Source organism: Octopus sinensis, linkage group LG11 (genome assembly GCF_006345805.1).
Source record: "Octopus sinensis linkage group LG11, ASM634580v1, whole genome shotgun sequence".
Taxonomy (NCBI): domain Eukaryota; kingdom Metazoa; phylum Mollusca; class Cephalopoda; order Octopoda; family Octopodidae; genus Octopus; species Octopus sinensis.
The window spans coordinates 14400570-14428099 of NC_043007.1; the positions used below are offsets into that span (position 1 = coordinate 14400570).

Sequence of the window (27530 nt, forward strand, 5' to 3'; positions counted from 1 at the left end):
TTATTGAATAAATTTACTCTTTAGTATTTCAAGATATTTTTATGTAATTTTAGTAAATATATCTGTTAAAAATGAGAAGTCAGTGTTATTTTCATTTTTGTGTAATTTAGACAGTATATTTACAGAACCTTGTATATATATATATATATATATATATATATATATATATATATATAGGTTCCTTCCCAATTTATATAGACTCATAGCCAGTTTCCATGATGTATTTATTCCCCACCTGTACAGGACACCAGTCCATTGCAGAATTTCTCATTTTTGCCAGCTGAGGGGACGGGAGCATTATAAAATGAAGTGTTTTGCTCAAGAACACAAGATGTCACCCGGTCCAGGAATGAAAACCACAATTTTATGATCATGAGTCCAAGTGTACCTGGCTATTAAAAATCTGCCACAATAGGTTTAGTATGACCCATGCCAGCTTGGAAAAACAGACACAGGGTCAAAGGAAGGGAATCAAGGAGAGAGAGACAGGACCTCTGACCTTTGTAGACCACTGTGCCAACATGTGGCATTGATACCAAACCTAACACCATTGTCTGTTGGAAAACGGTGGGCAGGGAAGACCAACTCCAACCAACAGGCATTGGTGCTAAAGAAACCAGTGTGTCAAGCTGACCACCCATTTATTTGGAAGTAAATAAATAATTTAAATAAAATTATAAATAATAAATGAGATAAAACCTAAGGTGGTGAGCTGCCAGAATCGTTAGCACACCAGGTGCAATGCTTAGCAGCATTTCGTCCATTTTCAGATTCTGAGTTCAAATCCTGCCGAGGTCAACTTTGCCTGTCATCCTTTCAGGGTTAATGAAGTAAGTACCAGCTGAGCACTAGGGTCAATGTGATGAACTTAACTAGTTCTGGGTATGAGTACAGAAGAGAGAGAGAAGGAAAGAAAGAACAATTGCATCCCTTTGCCAAGCCAATCTGACAGAGTTGGCTCATCAAACCAGTATGATCTCAAGCCATTCTCTGGTAGAGAGAATACGCTGAGGCCTTCATCCTGCAGCAGATGGAACATGGGGGGAAATCCAATCCGAATGAGATAACATCTAATGTGATGTTTTGTGTCCAGTGTTTTGCAACAAGAAAAAAAACTACCAAGTCACAATTAAATAGTCAGTTTTTATTTTTTCACTGAAATGCTTCCACGTGCTGCCGTCTCGAATCTACTTTCAGTATTAAAATCTCAATCTGCATCTAGTTGTGACTTTTTCTTTTTTTGGGGTCTTACTCTTACTCTTTCTCTTTTTTTCTTTGTTTTAGTTAATGTCTCTGTTTCCTTTGCATCTGTTAACGGAAGCAAAGTTACTTTTGGGTCGCAAAGTTTATAGTAAGCTAGGTTGAGGGTATATGACGAAGAGGGTTTAGTCAAACCGTGGTCCAGGATGTGTGCTTTGGCAAGTAGAAATGCATAAAAGTATTTTTGACAAATGGGACATGTAAACAGCAATCGTACTTCTGAGGAGATTGGCTTGTCAAATGGATAATGTTGAAACTGCCCATAATGTGTATTAAGATTCTTTTGTTTTTCACAATGTAGGCCACATTTTTGGCAAACACTGTCTCCAGGAATCAGGACCTTTTTGTAGTCAACAACATCAGATATCGCGTAACAAGGCAGACTCTTTTCATTGTGCAATCTTACAAAATGATTGGAACATGAATATATATCCGGAAACACAGTAAAACATTTTGAACATGTAGCTAGTTTAGAGTAGAATTCTTTACCTTCATTTTTAATAGCCATCTCAGTTATAACAGAATCCGCTTTGAGTTTCTTTTTATAGAACATAGCTTTACACTTGCTGCAGCTTTTATGCACCTCATCTTTCAAATGTTGCAACGATTCTGTTCTGTCTGCAGAGACAAAGTCACAATAATCACATTTGTAGCAGACAAGTAGTTTGGAACTTTCTATCTGTAGACTGTTATTTTCTAAAGCCTTAGACTTTTTTAATTTTATGTTTTTGGCAGGCGGATCTTGATGGTCAATGTTGATTGATAAGGAAGAATCATCGTCTACCGGTGCCTTTCTCTTTTGCTCTGGCTGTGAGGAGCTACTCAAAGTGTATTGAAATCCATCAGAAGAATATACTTCATTGTTTAGTGGTGCAGCGCTTCTACAATTTTCTCTGAGCATCACTTTATAGATACGATCAAATATTTTAGAACTCTTGTTGTTGAAGCCATAAATGAGAGTTCTTTGAGCAGCGACCAGCTGATGAATAGGGTAGGGACCAGCATAATGATCCAAGAAATTTGGCATATTACTGGGTAATGATCCTGGAAAAGAACAGAAAAATTTACACAAAAGTAACAACATATAAACTGGTTGTGTAAATAAGAAGGAAATATTAAACGACTCTTTCACTGACATCTATGGAGAGAGAGAGAGTAAAAATTCCATCAAATTAAATATATATATATTTTCAGATTACCATGCAACAGACCCTAATCTAAGTTGCTTTAATTAAAAGTTTTGTTTTGGATTACTTGGAGCTCTTCCTAAGCTCACTCAATTTAATATCTGATGACAGTTACAGGGCAGAGTAAAGGTTTCGTATTTTATTAGCATATGCTGAGCTGATATATATTTAACATTTTACACACTTAATTTCTGTGATATGAAGGGGTTCATTTAATGTTCTAACTCATCTGGTTAGATCTAAAAAATTGTGCCTGTAAAAAGAGATTAGTAACCCAAAGGCAGGGCACACTACTTCAATCAAACAAAAGGTTCTATAGATCAGAAGTTAATAAGAAAGGCTGTACACAAGTTCAGCTGTTGTGAAGATCTCAGTTACCATACAAGCTGAACTCACAAAATACTATCTGTTGGGGTGATCTTTACCAGCATCGCCTTACTGGCACCTGTGCCGGTGACATGTGTAAAAAGATTCGAGCAAGGTCGTTGCCAGTACCGCCTGACTGGCCCCCATGCCAGTGGCACATAAAAGCACCCACTACACTCTCAGAGTGGTTGGCATTAGGAAGGGCATCCAGCTGTAGAAACTCTGCTAGATCAAGACTGTAGCCTGGTGCAGCCATCTGGTTCACCAGTCCTCAGTCAAATCGTCCAACCCATGCTAGCATGGAAAGCGGATGTTAAACGATGATGATGATGATGATTGCTATACCCACATTTGGGAATTCTCTTTAGAAAAATACAGAAATCCTTTTGAAATGATTTATCCATTTTTGCCAGCTGAGTGGACTGGAGCAACGTGAAATGAAGTGTTTTGCTCAAGAACACAACGCGTCGCCCGGTCCAGGAATCGAAACCACAATCTTACGATCATGATGCTGTCACCCTAACCACTAAATCATGCGCCTCCACACTACAACTAATATAATGGTTAAAATTTCCAATTTCACAGATACTAATTTTGACTGTTTTCTTCACTCAAAATAAATTAAGATTTAAAGGTTTCTAAGGAGAAAGGATCTGGTAGAGGAAATTGTATTTCTAAGATGTTAGTAAATTTAGGTTTAGGAATTTTTTTTTAACCCCTATTCTACAGATACAATGTTTCTTGAACTAATTTTGTAAGGATAAACTTTTCAGTCATTTACAATAATTTGTATTTCATATAATGTAATCTTTCAAATAAATTTTGTATGTAAATCATCCTCAAAAAGGAAGGGTTTTGCATCTGATCAATTTTATTTCATTTTAAATATTTATATCAGATGTAGTGTTGGCAAATTTCAGGAAGCATGGAGGTTTTAACCCTTTTGTTACTGTATTTCTGTTGAGATGCTCTGTGTTTCTTTCAATTACTTTATATATAACAAAGAATTTAATAAAATAACTTAGTTATCATTAAGCTAGTGTTAGGAATATAAATTGTGACTAAGGTTTGGTGGAAGATTTTAATTCAGAACTTATGAAAACAAGACATTTGTACTCAGAGCCAGAGCCAGTTTGGTAACGAAAGAGTTAAAGGATGCAATGTCTCAACAACTAACAACAGATGCAGGTAGTTTGTTCCATGCTTCAGCAACTCTGAGTGGAAAAATGTTTCCAAAAGTCATGGGAGCTGTGCTGTTTCCTGACTTTGTAGGCATGCCCACGTGTGTTAGACACATGGAGCTCAAAAAGGTGTTCAAGGTGGTTGTTGGTGCGATTGTTAATAAATTTGTGGGTCAGTTGCCAGATGTTAGAGCTTACATCGTATCTATGCCCAGGGAAGAAAGGCATTCAGAGTATGGTATTAAGTTGCGAGCTGGCAGAATCGTTAGCACGCTAGGCGAAATGTGTAGCCGTATTTTGCCTGCCGTTATGTTCTGAGTTCAAATTCCGCTGAGGTCGACTTTGCCTTTCATCCTTTTGGGGTCGATAAATTAAGTACCAGTTATGCACTGGGGTCGATATAATCGACTTAATCCGTCTGTCTCTCCTTGTTTGTCTCCTCTGTGTTTAACCCCTTGTGGGTAGTAAAGAAATAGGTATTAAGTTGCTTTAGGTACTCAATCTTTAGGTTTTTGCATTAGATTTTTGAACTGGTAAACAAAGATGTTCCTCATTTTCTTTTAAAGTATTTTTACAGTATATTTTCTTTATATACTTTTATTTCATAGTCTTCTGAAAAAAGTTCAATAAATTTGTGATTTCTTTAATAGATAGTATTCACAATCAACAACCAACTAGCTATGACCTTTAGACCAAAACTTTATTAGATTAGGGTGCTAAAAAGTTGTACATTGGTCATATGTGCCCGTTTTTAATAACTATAGTGGAATGGGGTACAATGAGTAAATATTTTTGCATTTCTGACATCAAGGAAAAAAATTTTTTTTTACAAAAGTTCATTATTTTACAAAAACTATATCAACTAAGCAGATGTCCTCTAAATGTATTAAAAACATTATAACACATTCAGAATACTATTTCAGAAAAATAACTCCATTCACTTTGAGTATATAGAAGACAAATTTAGGTGGGGTAAAATGAGTAAAACAAAGTAAGATAACTTTGTTTTTTCATTTCTCTAAAATTACATTTGAAAAAGGATTCATACACACCAATATCCAACCCTGGACATAAGAAATGCAACAAAAATCTTAAATACCTAGGTCAAATGAAAGGGGTCTATAGAAAAATGGCACAGGATATAAAATTAATTAAACTCGACTAAATCTAAAAACTCAACATTAAATATTCTCTATAGCTTCCCCACGATTTGCAGGGGTGACTTTCTTCCTGATACATTTACGTACTACACAAATTTCAGAAATTATTGAAACTAGCAGTATCGCCCGGCGTTGCTCGGGTTTGTTTCGACCCTTTAGAATTGCAATTTTTGGAAAGTAAAAATTTTGCATTATGTAGCTTGTTATTCTCTTTAAGTGAACATTTTTCTGGTTGAAAGCAGTCAAAAAATCGTAAAAAATACGGATTTTCATAGAAAGAAAAGCACCTTTTTGATGTAAATAATTTTTTGGTGTTAACATGGTCCGATTTGAATCTTATCTTCTACGGAATGAAGAGCAAGCCTTCTTCTATCATACTCTCAATTTTGGTCAACTTGCGCCTCAGGGTCTTGGAGGAGATAGTGTTAGTTGAAGGCTACCAAACCTGCCATACACAGACAACTTCAACTTTATATATATAGAAATTGGTCATTACTTATTTTGCCCCACTTTACACATTGTTTTAAAAAATGGAAAATGATCAAATTAGACACACCTATGCTGACCAGTTTTTACTCCTAAAGATGATGCAATACTTGCAACGTAATGGTTTCGAATAGATAGGGAGAAAATCAGAAATTACTCATTTTACCCAGCTTAACCATTTTGACCTCCACCCCCACTAAATGATATATGATTACTGTAATTACAAACGGGGAAATCGGAATCGGTGGTACAATATAGTGATGAGTTGCAGTCATATGTTTTGTGTATTAGCACCACAGCACTCAGCTTATTAACCACTGTAAATGAACTTTCTAGTGTTTTAATGCCATCGAAACTTCTGTCACGGGACAGATTGTTTTGTTTTTTTTCTTTCAAACATAAATTAATACAAGGCTACTTATTTCGATGGATGTACATTAAGTAAATTTATCCTATTACTATTGATCCTGGAAGGATATGTAACATACTTTTAGGGAAATTCCTCCCTTTCGTTTACAGATGAAAAGTAGAATTGATCTCGGCGGAATCGAATTTTGAAAATTAATTAAATATCATGATCAATTTGTAAATTCTAGCAGTTTCTGAAACTAAGACATGACCGAAAATAGCAGCACAATTTTTTTTTCCTTCTGAAATCACCGTATCTTTATATTTAGTCTTAATTTGGGCGATGGATATGTGATAGTGTAGTTCAACTTTTTTTTAAAAATATATTAGCGGAAGAAATGGTTTCTACCAGGAATCGAAACCCCGAACTCGGCCTGATGAAATTTTGATCCCTCGCTACCAAGATATTAAAATAAACAAAACTGTGTACGGTTTCTGCTGAAATATGAATCGACCATGTGGTCTGATTCGATTCATTTCAGCAAACGATACATATACTGGCAGATTTTAGAAAATATTTCGAGATAAAACCATTATAACTATAAACTATACGGAACACAATACTTACTCAGAGTCATTTTAATCAACTATGGAGAATTTTCAATGAAATAATGGAATAAGAAACGGTTTTAAGCATCATCGCGACCAGCGATCGTATGCTTCTTTGAAACTTAGTACATTGTAATCACTTCCGCTACACGAGTTGGCGGTGTCACACACAAAATTATTCCTTCGTAATTATCGCACCCCTACTTGCTAGGCGGAAATTGTATCCCCAAAAACTAATACGTAACTAGCGATTACTTTTTAACAAAGAAAAAAAAATAATAATATGATCCGATTGTTGTTGTTTAATTGAATAAATTTTAAGAATTAAAATAATACCATCCGAATTATATAATTTTGACAGCATACCCCTGAAACACAAAAGATATTACACAACTCTTTGCCACATCACCAGGTCACTGTTTAATCACCAATGCTTCACGTCACAGCGACAGAGGGGATTACAGTCGATCGAGGAACTGAACTATTTACTAATTGTTTTAGTATATGTTTGGGATCAAGTTAGCAAATAGTTATCACGGATCTTTTCACTTTGACCGGCAGATTTTAAAAATAATTTCTTTGTTACTAAACACTTTTAAACTTCTTATACTGGTAGAATGTGTCACATAAAAGATCTTTTTCTCTTGGCGTTCTTGCCGAAATACATCCAGTCCTCTCAACAGAAACGGGACCTCGTCCAATGTAGTATGACTGCGGACAGGGCCGACCCTAGGGTTGCTGGCGCCCGGGCAAGCTGAACTTGGGCGTGTACAAGCTAACGGTCGTGGAAATTTCCTTGTCTTCGTCCTTCGTCACGCCTTCCTTGGCGCCCTGGGCGATTGCCCGAGTTGCAGGTACCTTGTGCCAGCCCTGACTGCGGACGAAGTAGTACGCCGGCTTGACCAGCACCGTCAGGCATGTTTCCGTTCAGCCATCGATCCTCACTGTGGATCTTAGCTCAATGCGGCACCATCACTCGCAACTGGCACTCAGCTTGATAGAGTCTGTCTGCACATTGGCGTTTCCTCGAGGCTTGATTTCCAGATCTGTGAGCTTCATGAATGCCACTGCAGATCCACAATGAATTCTTTCGGCCTCCACCCACTGTCCAGCCGTCATAATGCTAGCCGCCTCCCACGCTATGTCACTCTTAATAAGATCATAAAGTAGGGCCTACACGTCGCAGGCTTCCCTTTCCAGCTCGAGCCAGCGAGGTTAAACCGAGGGGATGGTGAAAGGCCGGACGGTATGACAATTCCCCCGTTCCATCACGGTAAGCTTCTCATCTAGGATGTCGCATGCTGTGACACCTTCTCGAGCGGCAACTTGGTGCTGTCAGCTACCAGCCCAGGCTCCGCTGCTCATCAGGCTGAGAAAAGCTGACTGTCAAGGTATCGGTCGCTTTCCGACATGTTTGTAGCGTTGGTGGAATGCATCAACGCTCTCTGAGATATGCAGTACAAATAATGTCGTGGCAGATAAGTTAACTTTTGACCGCTATTTGGACCCTGTTGTGTCCACTACTCTGATTGGTTGGCACTGGCACAGTTTGTCTCTTGACTTATTTCTTTGTAGGCGACTGTACAGCGTTTAAAAGGAGACATTTCTGTCACCAACTCCTTTACATACGGTCGTTCACTACAGGTTTATGGTTGAGCGCTCTTGGCTCCTGGACCGTATCCCTACTCACCGCTATCGGGGCAGAGATTGCTGTCCGCAAGTGCGAGTCCCGTGAGTCAGAGTGGCTGTTCCAGCGGCGCATTTCCATCGCTATCCTTTTTGTCAGCTGGTGCCATGAGAAATGTCGAATTATGATAGAAGAAAGTGACCTTTATTTAGATTTGTTATTCTATTTACATTATCTCACCACACAATACTATTACACGAAACAAAGAACTGAAGCTAAGGAATTCGGATTGTTAAGCAATATATATTTTCAAATATGTTATCAGTTTGAAAACACGAGACAGCGCATTACAAAGGCCCCAGTGATTATAACGTCACAACAAGCACCATTTTTTTACATAATCATTTAACAGCCTGATTAAACAAACTACTTTTCTGAAAAAATCATCATTTTCTGTCCCCTCCTATAATCCACAGTATCATTCTTGTGCATTGCTTATGTAACGGCAGTGAACATCTTCTCTGCACTCTTCGGGTGCATTGGTGCAATCACTTTCCGTTGCTTTAATATCCAGATTCTACCAGTCAAAGAAACAACAAGACGCAAACGTAAAAATATATATCTACTTTATTCTCTTATGACAGTAACAAATAAGTGATACATCTGGTTCCGCTTGGTATTGGGCGTGCAAGGCTGAACTTTAACGCATGTAGATTTTACTGTGTTCAGCCGCTAAAACAGAACTGGGGTCAAAATGGCGTCCGTAGGAAGAAGATGATGTCTGCAACAAATCCTGGTTAAAAGTCTTCGGCTAAAGGCTGCTGCTATATCGAATCCGGACAGAGAGAGAGAATACACGTCCTGTACCTTCGATAGCTGTGTCTCAAGTCACTGCCTACTGGACGCTGGTGGTCAACGTCCTACGCTCCTCTTGCCTCGCGGCTAAACTGCCACGTAGGCAAATGGTCCTTCTTCCGGTGGTGAAAGCACCAACCCCGCACGCGCGAAACAGAAATGGACGGTGCGCGAGCGCGGACCGTTATATAGGATCACTACACTTAGTTTCTAGTGGAAGATCGAACGATCGGTTGCCAATTGATATTGTATAGGCAGTCTGGTAACCCACAACAGTCGTTTACCAATACACTAACTTCTGGCACATGCATTTTCATCCTTATTTCACTACAATGACCTCTCTTCATCGGAGTTGTATTTTGTCGTGTCAGAGGAGTACGAGATGAGCCAGCTCCCAATGCGTTAAACCTTACTCATTTCTGACTTACATTCTATCAACTTTTGTATACTCGAAGGTTTGGTTATGTCTCTCACAACCCTCCTTCTATATATTAATAACCATGTTATTACTTCTAGCTACACCCATTCCAATTGCAAATGGATATAATTCTTTTCCGTTTGATTTCCAATTGGCTGTCACAACTAAAACCGGCGTCTGCCTTTCTGAACTAGCAATCTCCGTACCATCCACAAGACATACCCGTATCTTTTCAAAATGTCACTCCTAAACCTCTAAATTCCACACCAGATGTAATTCCCTTCTCTACGTAATGTTCCATACCGACGTCGATCTACAGATGTTTAAACTAAACATTAACTACACTGGTCTCAATAGTCTGAGTCGCAGACGACCTTCTAAGGTCATAGGCGTCGTCTTACCTACTTTGATTAACTGGAGGGAAAACAACCCTATCCGACATTCATGATGGAGGCTTAAATCCTAAGATGACTAATGAATGCCTTCTATTTAATTAGGATTGTTAAAATATTTAATCTTTTTCTTCAATTATTCGGTCTGGTTGATCGAACTGACATGCCCAGTCATTCCAGTAATGGCCTTCCCAGCTTTTAGACATAGTGTATTTCTACATTATCTAATGAGCCGTCCCCCTTTTAAAGGGGATTGCCACATGTTAGGTATTTATAAAATAATTTTAGTTAAAATATATTTATACGAGATTAGATTACTAAAGAAAAAATATCCTGAATTTACTAAATTTATCATAAAAAATAAAACACGATGTGATCTTTCGAGAAAGTATTTTTCGTTTCTTCTTTTTTTCAAAATCGATATATGACGGTCCGATTTATCTTGGTCTCTGACATATGCTAACATATATGCAGTAATATTCCACAAAATTAGAGCAGCGAGCTGGCAGAACCGTTAGCACGCCGGGCGAAATGCGTAGCCGTATTTTGTCTGCCGTTACGTTCTGAGTTCAAATTCCGCCGAGGTTGACTTTGCCTTTCATCCTTTCGGGGTCGATTAAATAAGTACCAGTTACGCATTGGAGTCGATATAATCGACTTAATTCGTGTGTCTGTCCTTGTTTGTCCTCTCTGTGTTTAGCCCCTTGTGGGTAGTAAAGAAATAGGTATTTCGTCTGCTGCTACGTTCTGAGTTGAAATTGGTAATACTCTCATGCTGTTATTGGCTGTCACTACCCAGAATTAAGTCAGTTCACAAGTTTCTGAGGACGTGTACGGTTTCTAGGGTTAGTGAAACAATGCAGTATCCATTGGATTCCGTAGAAAGAGATGCAGAAGCTATACCAATGCTTTTCTTCGATTTGACTGTTTTAATGTTGAGTATGTTCACCAGCTTCTCACTGATGAAGCTCTTGTCAGTGCTACCGCCATCAATTAATGCTTCGACTTTGTAAGTATTGTTCAGTATAATCATCATGGAGGTTACACAGAATGGTGAACCTGCTGCTAAAGGTAGATCATATTTATCATCTTTATGTGTCACAGTTGCTGCGTTTGTTTCAGTCATTTGACTGTGGCCATGCTGGAGCACCGCCTTTAGTCGAGCAAGTCGACCCCAGGACTTATTCTTTGTAAGCCTAGTACTTATTCTATCGGGACTCTTTTTGCCGAACCGCTAGGTCACGGGGACGTAAACACACCAGCATCGGTTGTCAAGCGATGTTGGGGGGATAAACACAGACACAAACATATACATACATATATATATACATATATACGACAGGCTTCTTTCAGTTTCCATCTACCAAATCCACTCACAAGGCTTTGGTCGGCCCGAGGCTATAGTAGAAGACACTTGTCCAAGGTGCGACGCAGGGGGACTGAACCCGGAACCATGTGATTGGTAAACAAGCTACTTACTACACAGCCACTCCTGCGTCTACAAAGTTTTCCAATTCTTTTGCATTTGTGGCAGACTACTTCCCGTGCAGGACAACGACTCCGCGAGTGTCTGAAATAGCCACAAAACCAACATTGAGAGGGTTTTCCTTTTTGGATTGCAAGGTGCAGGAGTGGCTGTGTGGTAAGTAGCTTGATAACCAACCACATGGTTCCGGGTTCCGTCCCACTGCGTGGCACCTTCGGCAAGTGTCTTCTGCTATAGCCTCGGGCCAACCAAAGCCTTGTGAGTGGATTTGGTAGACGGAAACTGAAAGAAGCCCGTCGTATATATGTATATTTATATATATATATATATATATATATGCGTGTGTGTATTTGTGTGTCTGTGTTTGTCCCCCTAGCATTGCTTGACAACCGATGCTGGTGTGTTTATGTCTCCGTTACTTAGCGGTTCGGCAAAATAGACCGATAGACTAAGTACTGGGCTTACAAAAGAATAAGTTCCGGGGTCGAGTTGCTCGATTAAAGACGGTGCTCCAGCATGGCCGCAGTCAAATGACTGAAACAAGTAAAAGAGAGTGTTCTTTCTTCCGGCTTTGGAGAATCAATTGGCTTGGCTACGATGGGTGCCGTTGGACTGAAGTTGGCACACTCAGAGTTTGAAAGGACACCGGAACTCTCTTGCGCCACATCTAGCGAACACACTTAATCATAAGCTGTACTGAGGTCGACAATTTTGTTTTCTAATAGTCTTTGCTTTATCTGATTCGAACTGAATCCATTTATAAATGCATCTGTCTTTTGCTAGTGTTTTGAGTTCGTTTAAGAATTGGTCTAGAGATTCTCCAGGGTTTCTGTCTTCTTGTGGACAAAAGATGGCGTGCCATTATCATGTTCTTTGGTTTAATATACACACTCTTAAGTGTATTTACAATCTCTCTATATATAAACGGCAGTTTGTCTGTCTGTGTGTCTGTCAGGTTGTACCCTCACTCTGACGACAGCTTTCAACCGATTCTCATGAAACTTGACACACACATAGCCCAATGTCATAATTCAAAACTAACGCAGTGAAAATTTTGAAAAGTTCCCCCAGTTCTGAAAAAAATCGATAAATTCGACATTGGCTCGAGAATCTAAGCTTTTTATATGCAACTCATTTTCTGTCTAGGGGGCACAACTCGACCATTTTATCGCCCAAAGGGACAGATAGGAACATCGTATACACAGAAGTATTCGAGTGAAGAGAAGACATTGCAACCTACACATGCACCTTCGTTCCCTAGAGGGAAAGGACTAGATTGGGATTAGTCGTTGCCTACTAGGGGCTCTTATATACCCGGGCAACGCCGGGCTATGCTGCTAGTTGTTCATAGTTCTTAACTTCACTGATGAATTCATATACATTCGTTTCCACATAATTAACCAAAAGATTGAGTTTATCGATAATACTACCTTCCTGCCCTGGCAGTGAGTCTATTAAGTTCTAAACCAATGATTAAAAGTCTCGTCAGGATTTGTGGAGTTTGGGTCGGCATTCAATCTGTTCGGTTTCAAGTATCTTTCCATATCTGGAAAAAATTGGCAAGTCAGTCAGTCAGTCACCGGCCGACACATCGAAGAGGCTAGGGAACAGAAGAAAGAAGACATGCACCCAACGCCAGAGCTGAAGACACCTCCGAAAGGGGGGGCCCCGCCACGTCAAAACGGTAGAGGAGTAGGGGCCGAAACCGGACGTGGTTCCTCCTGATGATGTCTTGAGCTAACTGGATCCTATGAAGAAGCTGTTGTGGTAGCAGACCACGAAACACGACGGTTGTAATTCCTCCCCAATTCGTACTCATCTTTTCATTAATTTCGTTCTCTGTAGATTATTCAACAACTTCTTCAAGATTTAGTAATTAGTTTCTTAGATTGTTATGAATGACCAGTAATTCCTGACTCATAGAAACTGATTTCCAATCATAGTCCAAAACAGTAAAGTGTCATATAGTGCTATCCACGTTATTCTCGATTAAACGCATGTTATTCAAAATGGCCACTCTTCCTGATCATCCAATACGCATGCCCTTTATGTCAAGGAAAATCACTGAAATCATAGCACGATTTGCATAACAGAGGCCAAAGGACTCAATGTTTTGTGGGGAGTGAGGCTGGTGTTAGAGTTTAGGCTTAGGGTTAAGGTTAGATTTATGGCTAGGGTTTACAGTTTAGGGTTAGATTTGGGTTTACGGCTATGGTTTAGGATTTATGTTTAATCAAAGGCTTTAGGGATAGAAATGGGTTTAGGATTAAGTTTAGGAGTGAGGCTGAAAACGATTCGAGCGTTTTACTGTTACTAATAGGGAAAAGCCTGATCGCTTAAGAACAGAGAGGACTTGAAAACTATAATCATGTTGAAATTACCCTGCGCATGATTTTGCAAAATGATGTTCTCTGAATACATATGTACGTGTGTACATGCGTGCTTGCGTGCGTGTAAAATGGGAACAACCATGTAATTGTTTTCAACTGAGAGTTCTTGATGGACAAAAAAAAAAAATAATAACTCAAACTTGCACACAAGTACACAGAACGAATATAGCACTTTTCTGTAACATGATTGAAATTTTAGATAGACTTACAATTTCAGATGGATATTTAAATTCCAACACCTTACTATTTCACGAGTTCAAAGCTGACATTTTCTAAGTGACATAAATTCGCTTTAATTTTCCCATAACAACGAAATTCTGATTATAAGATTTAAGCAGCAGCAAGTATGACGTCACAATCAACGTAGAAACAACAATAGCAATCAACGCCATTTTGATACCATCATTCAACAGTCTGTTTAAACAAATTGTCTTCCTATAAATCTCTCCCTTTCTGAATTTACTAATCCCAGGTTACAGCAAAATAATGATGGCTTTTCGAAGTTTGTGAAACCTGTGGGAATTCAGCGTTTGTAGATTTTCGTTAAAAAGGTTGTTGGAAGTGTAACATCTCGAACTTGAAACAACAATAATAATAATAATGATAAATTTATTACATACACTGCTTTGGTGCACAATTTTTCAGGAAAGGGTAAAAGAGAATACAGGAAGCAGCGTGAAGACAAGGAAAGGAAGCCAAAGGTGCATGCAGAATACACAGGATAAAACACAGCAAGAGAAGAAAATGAATAACAAAAGACCAAAAAATGTGTGTAGATAGATCAAGAGTAATGTTGGACGATTGCGGGAAGTATGGAGATGTTCAAAGATACAGTGTCCTGACAGTTAACTATTGACGCGGGGAGTTTATTCTATGATTCAAAGAATTCTGAACGTAAAATATTTCCTAAGTCATGGACGCTGCACTTTTATTTTTTCTTTCTGTTTTATAAACGTGACTGCATGTGGTGGAAGACGTTGGATTCGAGCTATACCTACACAAGTGTGCTCCCTCCCGACTTTGTAACCTCATAACTTTCAGAAAAATGGCATGTAATTGTTTACAAATACTCGTCAAGTGTTGTAGATTCCGATAATGTTGGAATTTAATGTGGAAAACAAAAAGAAAAAGAAAAAATTGGTGGGCACGCGCACACATACTGACACATATCACATTTCTTGGATCTTTTCAAAAGTTATCGTTAGGCCTAACTCATCGTAAAGTCAATACCACCATGACCGATATCCAAACTACATTGGAGAAGGCTAGCCACTTGATTTGGTTAAAAAGAGACGATGAGTGATGGCTAGAAGAAGGATATTTTCGGTTTGAACGGCAGTTTTTCTAGCGGTGTCATATCAAATTGTCACCCATAATTATGACCCTAGTATCGATCTATTGCATTTCAATGTGTTTTAGGGTTAGGGTTAGGGGTATCTTTTTTTCTTCAGAAATGTAAATAAACCCAATCTGTTTCTTAAACGAGGGACAAATTCATACGGCACATAATGTTTTCACCTCAATAGACGTCATTGATTGGTTGAAATTGCAGAAATTGAAGAAAAAAACCCAACAAATATCTTACAAACTATAGAATTTTCCCAATAAAGCCAAGAGAAAAAGATGTTTTATAAACACATTCTACCAGTGTACGAAGTTTACAAGTGTTTAGTTACCTAGAAATTATGTTAAAAAACTGCCGTTCAAACCGAAAAGATCCGAATATTGAGCTTTCTTTGATAACCAGCTGATCTAGCAAGCGGGGCCTCATATCAGTGAGGGGGCCGGTGCACATTGATGGCGTCGAGAGGTAGGCCCCGAAACGACGCGCATTCTCTCCTGGTGACCCCATAACTTGCTGGCTTCCGGTATGCGGGGGTTTTGACTGGTAGCACTTGGATGTGCAAGGTGTTAGCAAGACATGTCTCATTTTGTAGATATATGTGATATGTGTTTGTATGTGTGCACGCCCAACATTTTTTCCCCACATTAAATTCCGATATAATGGTAATCTACTCCAGCTGAGAATAATATATTTTTATTTATTTAAAAAGTTCCTAGTTTTGAAATTTGGAGGCACACTTGTGTAGGAACGCAGAATTCAAAATGGTTGCTTTAAAGTTCGTGGAGATTAAAGTTCGTGGGCCTCTTCCAAGTTACCTGCTTGATGTCAAGTTTTGCCAGGAAGGCAAAACGTACAAGATATGATAAGCGGTTGACAGAGGCCGTTCGTCTAAATTACACGCCTCTGGACAGCTTCAAGTGGATTGATATTCTGAACAAAATGGTGTTCCAGACTGGAGATGCAATTGTAGACGTACTGGAGTCACATACAGCTTTAAGTAGAAAGCCAAGGAATGGCTAGATTAAAGATTTCAGGCCGCCTTCGATTTTGCTCCATGTTTTTTTTTTCTTTATAGGCATTAGGAAACGTGGCTGCTATTTCTAGCAGGACGAGAGAATAAGTACAAGCTCCATCGTTAGCTTGCTGGCTAGCTGTTCCTAGTCCTTATTGTTTAGCCCCAGGTCGGCTCTAATCGAGCAGAGCTATGATCATAGATGTTCAAGCAAAAGATCAGTCCGTCTTTTTTATATATCAAGGACCAAACGTGTCTATCCTCTTGGTTTTTTTTTTTTTTTTTTTTTTTATCATTAAGAAGGAGTGAGCGGAGGGACTTTCGTTGCCGCTATTTCTAATACTTGGAGCACACACAGGTTCCTTCCCTTCATGTGTTGAGTAGTTCCTATGGATAGCCTGAGAAATCCATGAATCTAGTAGAGTAAGGGAAACAACTTCGAAGGATTTCTCCTTACAGCAAAATATCCACAGCGCATTTTCAGAGTTTATATTGAAACTCATGTCTCGGATTCCAAATAAGATAGAAAAATAAGAAAGAAAAAAACACGCATACCTCTCTCTATGTATCTATGCTTGTTTGTAAGTATGTATGTTTATATATATATATATAATCAATTTAAATATACAACCGAAAGAGCTATTAATAGTTTCATACTTTTATGATACTTAAACAGGTATATTTATAAAATAGCCATGTATCTCCAAGCAATCTTTCAGGCTCTTTAATAGGTTATATATATATTTTAAAAAGCAAAGATGCTAGACAGTGAGGAAAAAAGTGGAGAATGCAAAAAAAAAAAAAAATGGAGCGAGGATATATATATATATATATATATATATATATATATTATATATATATATATAATATATATATAGAGAGAGAGAGAGAGAGAGAGAGAGATAGATAGATATCGGACTCCCGTGATAGCTATTCCCTAGAATCTCATACCATATTTGGTTAACAGAAGTAACAACGGTGAGCTAGCAATACATTAAGATCCATAAGTGATGAAACGGACCCGTCCCCTATTCTTTGTACAATGTACACAAAACAGTACCCTACGTAATTTAACAACTTGTGTACAGGCTTCACGCACATGACTTCTCCACAATGTAATAAAAATACTAAGAATGGAAGACCATCTATATCTATATATGCTCGAAACAGTAAAATTTAATCTCCAGAGTCCTTACTACAACATGAAAAACCCAGTTTCAAACACTGAGACATATATACAACTATAATATCCTTAAAGCATCTTTCCCCACATGATTCGCTAAATACCGCAATACACAGTCCAATATTTACAGATAGCAACAAAACCCGCTGCTTCAAGTATGTCACCAACGTACTGATTTTCGAATCTTCCAAAGTTTAACTTATCTAAATTAGCCCATTAACGGTAATAGATGACTATTACTGCTAGATCGAGCCCCGATCTCCCCAGAGATTAATCATACTGGTGAAGAAAAGCAATCTCTCCCGTTTTGTCAGCTACCATCTTATCCTTACGTTCACAATTCTAAGACGTCGTTGAAAATCCTGAAACAACTCGTAGCACACAAACATTTTCTATTCTCCATAGCTACCAGTGGAAGAGCGACCTTTTGTCCCGCATCACACGAATCCAGGTAAAAAAAAAAATCACAGGAATAAAAGTCACAGGGGTTTTGTCCGGAACCTATAAATTAATTGTGACTTTTTTTCCAGTAACTTTATTACCGGCCACTATAACTTAATTGTGACTTTATTACTGTGATCATTCATTGAAAACTTTGGGATAAAGCTAAGGTGAATTTACTGACAATGATATACGGCAATAGGCTTCATTTATCATTGCTTTAGTGAATTAAATTGAATTTGGAGAGTAACGGGAAATCTAGTCTAGATCCGTTCTACTAATCTTTCGATTCATCACATTGGCATATTCCTCTTCGAGTGTTTCTTTTAATTGCATTGTATCTATGTTGGAAACGAAAGTGTTTTCTTGTCTACCTGCTGATCAATCAATAAAGTTCATCTCGACCTTTCGCAACTTCTGTCGCATAGTTGATCCTCTCGGCTACTAATATATAAGACAAGGAAAAGTCTTTCTAAAAGTCGCGTCCTATTTTTACGTCAGCGACATAGCAACGGGGAATAGCCTCACCACCATTGCCACATCAGTACGACGGCACCAGCGAGAAACCATCGCCACTAAATTTGGAGGGGGAGATTAATCGACAGCATTGACCCTAATACGTCACCTTATCGACCCCAGGGAGATGAAAGGTAGAGCTGACCTCGGCGGAATTTGAACTCAAAAGGTAGACATTCGGAAGAAATACCGCAAAGCATTTTGCCCGACGCGCTAACGATTCTACCAAACATTAACCCTCATTTTTGAGCATACAATAGACGGGCAAGAAAGCAAAATAAACAAAGTCGTTAATAAATCAGCAATATCGAATATAGAACTTCATTTTTTACGAGGTATCTCATATCTTTCATTTAGCACTAGCTGTGTTTTCGAACATAACAATAGAAATATACTTTACACATACACGTACACACACCTATATATGTATGTGTGTGCTTGTTTAGAAGTCCACACATTCATAAACATACACATTCATTCATAAATATCTATTTACTTACACTTACTCACTATAGATCATTCTCTCTTTTTCTCACACGTCACTTTTGCTCTTCCTTCTCCTCCTTAAATTAATACAAACACTTCATATCACATCCACACACACACACACACACACATACATATACTCTTCGGCTTATACACACACATATACACATACATACACACAGCTGTGTTGTGTGACGTAAATGAATTTTTTTTTTTAACGGAAAATTTAAATCTTTCTTAAATTATCATTTGAAGCTTTCAAGGTTTTATGTATCACAAAATATTGTCTGTCCAGTAAGAAGCGAGAATTTGGAAAGTTTGTGAAAATATATCGAAAACCCTCATGGAAACGTTATTAACCCTATCCGATGACTAATATACCCACATGCATATTTTCTTGATCTCTCCATTTTAGCATCGTTTTACAGCAATTTCGTCATTAAATTATTGTTACAAATCGCTAGGAACTGTGATATTTCCTTTAAAAGAAATCAGTTTCATTGAAGATTCCTCCTGTTTTTTTAATTTTTACATTGTATATAAATATGATCAACCAGAAAGACCGCTCGAAGAAGACATTTTAATAATATCCAATGATTTTGTTTAAATAGTTAAAAGGATGAAATCAAATGAAAATCGAGGTTGCCAAATTCCCTGTGCCGATGAGGATTTTTATTCAGATTGTAGCGATAGTGGTGGATCTTGTTATAGGACTCCATTGAACACTCCAAGAAATCAACACTCTCAGATTCGAAGACAGCCGTCTAGTGACCTTAATTTAGTCAGTATGCAGTGTTGTGACGATAGCTGCTGTTGTTGTGTTGCTACACAGAGGGACAGGATGATATTGAGTCCAAAGTATTTCCATTCCCAAATCAGTGTTAAAGAATTAGTAAAATATTTTAACTGTCTTCAAAACCGAGATAGCAATATCCAGACGCTGACTGGAAGATTTTCCAACAGAACCATGCATTCTCCAAATCCTTCAAATTGGAATACATATACACGGAATAGTAATCTAACCAGGGAATGTTACAAAATTCAGGGTAACTGTGGTGTTGGTAACGAAGCCGGAATAAATCTTTCAGAAAATGTGAAAGCCGATGAAGATCGGTTTCGAAATGTTTGTGTCGTTCGCCGAAAGAAGAAACCTCCCAGACAACACGGAATTCAAAGGACAGATGTAGCTACTGCCGATCTTAACCAAAAGAAACAATGTTATGACTGTTCACCTACCAAAGGTGAATGCACCATGCAAGGGACCGAAATATTTGATACAAACAACGATGATACTTTATTGTGCAAAAATAATACTACGGCCGATGTTAGCAACTGCAAGGTTTCATCGGTTACGGGGGGAAGCAATACCAAGTTGTCCTCCACCGAAGATCGTTATGTTAGTAAAGAAAAGCGCCGTGTATGGGGTCCTTCTGGTGCACGGTTGAGAAACGTCAAAAACCTTTCTAATGTCGAATGCAACGATACGATTTTCAGTTGGAGAAACAGCAAACATAAAACCTACAATGACAACAATCCCAAAACTGACAAAGAATCACGAGATAGCAAAGAGTTGATACCATCGTCAGGAAGCTCGGTGATGTGCGCCTCAAACGGGAAATACTCCAGCGATAAACCACACCTAGCGTTACCCAAGAAACACCACCGTTCCAAAACCATGTCTATAGTTGTGGACATCAACTTCGGTCACTCAGGTGAACGCCTTGGATCAATTCCAATGCATTTCAATGCCGATCGGAAGAGGAATGTCTTGAAACAGTCCATCTCTATCCCGTTCATCTAAGACAAATATCGTTTTGGATTGAAAAGACAGTACTAATAATTTTCTGTCGCTTGACAATCTGACCAGAACCAGGACAATTTACAAACTTTGGATTGTTATTATTCTAAAAGATGTGCTGCTATAGTATTACTCAGCCCAGCCTCCTCCTTGCAAAAGCCTTTTGCTGTCGTAAAGGTTAGAAGCGATAAGTGGAGATGAAAAAAGTAAGGTCGATCAAACTGTCGCTAATAAAATAATGTTTTTGATTCTAAAATTTTTGCTGCATCACGAAATAAAATTGTCTATTTTATTTGTATTGCAGTCACTACATGTTCTTTGATAATTAGAACCAGCACTCTTCTAGAAATAATTGTTTAAGTGAGAATGTTTTTTTTTTTTATAGCCACTTCTTATTTTTTTCTGTTATGGGTTAAACAAAAAGAAAAAAAAGTTACTGATTTCTGTAAATTGTCTTTTTATTGAGAAAAAATTTTTTTTTCTAATTAGCTTTTTAAAATTAGTAACTAGTTAGAGTTTATAGGATACTCTAGAAAAGTTCCAAGGGCACCGTGGAAAAAAAAATCTGAAAATTCCCAGTCAAAACGGAGAAATTCCAAAAGTCGATCGGAGAAGGTTAAAAAAAAACACATCATTTTCGCAAATTTGTTTTGCTATAAAAAAAAAAATACAGTCCAGAGCATTTCCAAGGGCACTGTGAAAAAAAAAAAAAATCCGAAAAATCTCCGTCAAAACGGAATGGCGACATTTTCGCAAATTTTTTGAGCATTTCCAAGGGTACTGTGAAAAAGGAAAGACTGAAAAATCTCAGTCAAAATGAAGAATTTCCAACTTGTTGGTGCTTCCTGATTCCAACGTACGCCAAAATTTTTTGGAAAAGATAAGGAAAAAAAAAAAAGGAAAGATTGGGCTGGGATAGGGGTGGTTGTTATTTGATGCGTCGGCCTGGACACTGTCGTGTCAATGTTACCACAACCAGTTTGGGATCATAAACAGAAAGAATTCTCTAGCCTCGGGCCGACCAAAGTCTAAAGAGTGGATTTGGTAGACGGAAATTGTAAGAAGCCCCCCCCCCCTCGCTTTAAATATATATATATATATATAATATTATATATATATATATATATATATACCTTTGGATATCATTGTTGCTTATTTTGATTATAATCACCCCATTTGATTTATATGGATAATACCATAACAAATTCTGGTACCTTTAACTTAAGTACCATATTCAACTGAATCTCAATTTTTACTGAACTTATATATATATATAATATATATATATATATATATATATATATATATATATATATATATTATATATATATATAATCACCAGTAGTTCACATATCCGGAAGAGAAGCAATCTTAAAACTTTAAAACTATACACGGGGACGGGGGCAAAATTAGTAACCGAGGTAAAAACTTCTAACTTCTCGTTATTTTCTCCCAACCTGTTTGAAATCATTACACTGTAGTAAGTATAGCAACATCATTTTTGTACTGTTGCATTATCTTTAGGAGTAAAAAATTGTTCAAGTTGAGAGTCCGAAACAAGGTGACCCGATTGTATTTGAGGTTGATAATAAAATACCCAGATAATTTTGGTGTTTAACAATCAATATTCTTTTCTCTGTTGGATTTCAAGTCAATTTGTTTCTCGCACTAATGTTTAATTTGATCATTTTCAAGTTTCAAAAAATGAGGTCTAAAATCGGGTAAAATCGAGTAATAATTAATTTCAGTAAATATATCACGAAAAGAGACACCCCAGAAGATTGTGAAGCTGTAGAGAATATTTTATGTGGATTTTTAAAGAATTTTAGTCGAGTTTCGTTAATTTCATATCATATACCATTCATTTTTCCTTTACTCATTTTGCCCCATCCAAATTTGTTGGACATAATTTGCCCCATCCAAATTTGTTGGACATAATTTTCTGAAATAATGATCAAATTATGTTGGAAAAACCATTTGCTTAGCTGGTATAGTTTTTTGGGTACTACTTAAGAACAGTGGTCCCGGTGCGCGTACTCGCGCATCCGCGCTAGCTAGTCATGACTAGTCGATCCTTACTTTGTCTTTTTGTGTTATTTACTTTACTCTTTTACTTGTTTCAGTCATTTGACTGCGGCCATGCTGGAGCACCGCCTTTAATCGAGCAAATCGACCCCGGGACTTATTCTTTGTAAGCCCAGTACTTATTCTATCGGTCGCTTTTTGCCGAACCGCTAAGTGACGGGGACATAAACACACCAGCATCGGTTGTCAAGCAATGCTAGGGGGACAAACACAGACACACACACGCATATATATATATATATATATATATAATATATATATATATATATATATACGACGGGCTTCTTTCAGTTTCCGTCTACCAAATCCACTCACAAGCTTTGGTCTTTAAAAATATTATTTACTTTGTGTTTTTGTGTTTTATTTTGTTTAACAAAAATTATTTACTTTGTGTAAAAAAATTATTTATTTTGTGTTTTATTTACTTTGCTAGGTTGTCGTTGTAGGATCGACTAGTCACGACTAGCTAGCGCGACTACGCGAGTGCGCGCACCGGGACCACTGTTCTCAAGTAGTACCAGTTTTTTGCAAAAAATATATTTTGTCTCAAAAGTCAAAAATGCAGTAAAAACATCTCATTTTGCCCAAAAATATATTTGTAGAAGGTTCACTGCTATGGTCTCTCTGATCGGCCACAATAGTCAAACTTCTAATACAGAGTGGCCCCCCAAAATAGGTTTACAGTTATCACGTCGGCACTTTAAATTTCTCTCTTATAAACTGAAAAGGGAGCTTGACAAAATTAAACTAAATTAGCATAGAATAATGATTTCATATTTTTTTTATATAATTAAGTATTATTACATGAATGCGAAAGAGATGGTTGAATAACTGTAAACCTACTTCTGGGCCACCCTGTATAAATATGTCTGTGTGCGTCTGTGTATTTGTTAAACCAACACCGCATGACAACCGATGTTGGTTTGTTTACGTCCCCGTGCCTTAGTGGTTCGGCAAAAAGACACCGATAAAATAAGTAGCAGGCTTTAAAAAAAAAATAGATAAGTACTGGGATCGATTTGTTTGACTAAACCCCTTCAAGGCGGTGTCCCAGCATGGCTTCGGTCTAATGACTTGAAGGGTTAGTCGAGCAGATCGAGCCCAGAACTTATTTTAAAGCCTGGTATTTATTGTATCAGACTTCATGAGTCGAACTGCTAAGTTACGAGGATGTAAACAAACCACTACTGGTTGTCAAGCGGTGGTGGTGGGCAAAGATACACAGATAAACATACATTTATACGACTACCAAATCCATTCACAAGGCATCGGTTGACTCGGGGCTGTAGTTGAAGATACGTGCCTGCCCAAAATGGGAATGAAGCTTGCGCGATTATGTAAAGTGCGCGTATGTCAACACCTTTCGATTACATTTTCCGGGGCTAATGCAGTTTCGCACCTCTCCTTGAAAAATGCATTATTTTGAAAAAAAAAAAAAAATTTCAGATTCCTACGTTTTAAACGTTGGAGATTACGAATATGCAAAAAAAAACAAAAACAATTTTAAAAATTTCACCCCTCCCCCCACACACCCCTCTTTCCCCGCCCCAAATTAAAATTTTTAATTTTGTTTACTTTAAAGAGATCGTAGGGCAATCTTTCGTCTCTAGTAGACCTTTCCGTCGATTTCCGTAAATTTTTTTTTTTTTTTTTTTACATATGGGCTTGCGGGAACTTTTGAAGTAATGAGAGCGAAAGAGACTAAGAGAAAGTCATTTTATGACGAGGGAAGTTCTTTTGAAGTTACCGTGCATGGCAAGCATTGATGTACATGTGTGTGTGTTTGATGGGGTGTGGGAGACAGACAGTATGTTGTGTAAGTGAAGTGCTTCTCTGTTAGTGTGTGTGAAGAGACAGAGTAATGTGTGAAAGAAAGAGATAACTGAAATTTTTTATTCGGTGTATGTGTAGATGTATGTATATTACTTCAAAAGTTCCCGCAAGCCCATATGTAAAAAAAATATTTTTTTTTACGGAAATCGACGGAAAGGTCTACTAGAGACGAAAGATTGCCAAAAAACAAAAACAATTTTTAAATTTCACCCCCTCTTTCCCCCGCCCCAAATTAAAATTTTTAATTTTGTTTACTTTAAAGAGATCATAGCGAATGGACGAACATATGCAAATCGAAATTAAATACAAACAAAAACATTAAAGTGAAAAGAATTTGCATTTTTCTTGTGTTTTCCTTAAATAATCGTAATCAAGCATTAATATTTAATAATTAATGTTATAAAGTTTAATAAGGGGCTCAAATTTCACCCCTCCCCCAATTTTAAATTTTGAACTTTTTCATCCATTTATTTATTTGTCTGCCTGTCTATTTATCCCTATCTGTTTATTCGTAAAAATATATTTGTCAACTAAATGTGGCAGTCCTATAGAAGACGGGGTTGTTTTTAGCCCCAGGAAGAACACATTCACATCTATCTATCTCTTTATACACCTGTCTGATATGCTTATTGAATTTAAAAGTTTCAAAACGTGGTTTCTTGCATATCAGGAATCTCCGTCATCTAAAACGGAAAAAAAAAAAAAATTCGAAAAAGTTCAAAATTTTAAATGGGAAGGGTGGGGGTTAATTTTTTTTTTGCATATTCGTAATCTCCGACATCTAAAACGTAAGGAATCTGAAAAAAATTTGGATCTTTTCCTAAAATTTTTCCAAAAAAATGCATTTTTCAAGGAAAGGTGCGAAACTGCATTAGCCTCCCCTATTTTCCGTATCCTCCCACCACTTTCGGTTATCTTTTTATCGATTTATTAAACAAAATTAATATAATTATGGCGAAGTTAATAACACCTTTTTACTTAATAGTTTATCTAATTTTTTTCTTTTCGTATTAAATTAAAAAAAAAGTTTTTTTGTTTTTGTTTTAGCATAAACTTAGCGAGATGTATTAAGACATCTAGGGTCAAACGTGGGATTCAACTCTATATTGACCTTAAACAATTCATTCTGCTTATTATGGCTCCAGTAAATTATAATAAGCAATCAACTGAGATTTTTAGTTCAATGAGAAATACAATAGACTAGTTTATTTGTACAAATAAACTAGTCTGAACGAGCTGCCGGACTTGCTGGGACATGTCCAGTTCTGTTTGTCTGACCAACTTCTCTTTATTGTTTGTCAATGTTGTTGTTGTTGTTTAGATGAAGAGAAAGAGACACCAGCGCACTTGATGTTGTGACTACTGACTTCCATCGACTTTTAAAACAAACAGGAGGAGCACAACTGGAGGATCCAGGTACAATCTCCGATATTTATCTATCCACCCGTGATGGGGTTTTTTTTTTTTACTTTTGTTGTCAACGTGTTATTTATCTTTGTCGATAAAAATCACACCAGTTGTGTCTATAGCAACAAGGTTCCACTCACAACACACATTCATTCATACATGCATATAAATATATTCCTGTTTGCAAAAAAATTTCCGATATATATATATATATATACACACACACGCTCATCAACATCAATTTTCTTTATTAAAGAAGTCCCATAGCATCATTTCGACGTCAAATGAAATACAACTGGTGTATTTATATCATTTTTTAATTCATGGTTGCTGCCTTGTTTTTGGAACTTCTAGGCAACTTTACCAATAATTAATGCATACATAGGTTATATATATGCATATATATATATATATATATATATATATATATATATATATATATATATATAATAAATATAAATACAGTTCAGTCGTTCTTACTGTTCACAACAAATTTTATTACACTGTTATAAACTGTTGTTTCTTTTGAGATGAACTACCTGTTGTTATTGCTATTTAGCCCCAGGTAAGCCCCGTTGCCTAGTGTGGAGTACATACGAATCTACAGCCTAAATGTCTTGCTATTAATAAATAATGTATGTGCGTGTGTGTATGTGTTCTAATAAAAACAGTTTTATATTAAATAAAAAAACAGTTTTACATTAAATTGAAGTCAAGACTATTGAAAAGGTTGCAAGACGCAACGAAATTTTTGGAGAATAAAAATAAGAAATAAGTGGAAATTTTACTGGTGAGTGTGTTACATTATAAGGCACAAAAAGAAAATGACTTTCCCCAGACATAACAGAATATGCTTCAACACACGAACTCATATAAAGAATCTTGCAAACCAAATCCAAAAACGAAATATTAAATTGAAAGATTACTCAATACATTTGGTAGAGTACACATTATTCTTCAACAAGAGTAGTATTGATAGTGACTTTGAAGTTCTGGCCAGTTAAACCACTTAAATGAATTATAGTCCGATGATAGCTTAGTTGGCCTAAACTTCGAAGTTACTGTCAGTATTATTCTTGTTAATACTGAAAGAGCTCAGGAGAAGGACAGAAAGATGAGATAGAAGGAAAGAAAAGAATGAAAAGGGAAAAGATAAACTGGGGGTCTGAAGTGAATGGCTAGGCAGGAGATGAAACAAAATACAAAAAACTGGTCAGTAGAAAAAAGATGAGGGATGAAAAATTGGATGGTTTTTTTGGTACCAAAAAGTGAAGAAAAAGAGACAGAATGGAGTAGAGAAGATTGGGGAAGAGCAAGTAGGAAGAAAGAGGAAATGTGGAGAAAAAGGGAACAAAGATAGAGAGTAGGTAGTTGACAGAAATGGAAGGTAGTAAAGAGAGAAAAGTAGCAAATAGAAATAGATGGAGGAGGTTTTGTGCACAAGAGGGGAGAAGAGAAGGATAGAGAAATGGATAGAAAAGAGAAAAATCTCCAATTATTGAACATTGTGTGGGGTGTCGCTGAGTGGGATGTGTGACATTTCATTGACTAATAACCATAAAATGTTGCACACAAAGTTGACACCCACCCCATATATATATATATATAGATAGATAGAACACCTAGCATTGTAGGTGTTCTAACACCCTATCATATGTA

General features: G+C 37.2%; 2 protein-coding genes across 6 annotated transcripts in view; one reads left to right on the top strand and one right to left on the bottom strand.

Moving 5' to 3' along the window:
- Positions 1-1123: 1123 nt before the first annotated feature.
- LOC115217333 lies at positions 1124-14654 on the bottom strand. Of its 3 annotated transcripts, none has more exons than XM_036507095.1 (2): positions 14005-14654; positions 1124-2304 (listed from the first exon to the last, which is right to left on the bottom strand). In XM_036507095.1, the coding sequence occupies exon 2, from the start codon at positions 2285-2287 to the stop codon at positions 1208-1210; it is 1080 nt and encodes a 359-aa protein (XP_036362988.1). In that variant the 5' UTR covers positions 2288-2304; positions 14005-14654; the 3' UTR covers positions 1124-1207. The 3 variants fall into 3 exon arrangements, with proteins under 3 accessions (XP_036362988.1, XP_036362987.1, XP_029642852.1); XM_036507094.1 differs by having other exon boundaries at positions 13975-14654; XM_029786992.2 differs by lacking the exon at positions 14005-14654 and adding an exon at positions 6617-6779.
- Positions 14655-25746: 11092 nt separating this feature from the next.
- The window catches only part of LOC115217310 (centrosomal protein of 128 kDa-like), a 60817-nt gene continuing 59033 nt past the window's right edge, over positions 25747-27530 (top strand). For all 3 annotated transcript variants that reach the window (XM_029786960.2, XM_029786959.2, XM_036507097.1), the window contains exon 1: positions 25747-25880. The gene's annotated coding sequence lies outside the window, so the exon portion shown is untranslated. The remainder of the gene's footprint in view (positions 25881-27530) is intronic.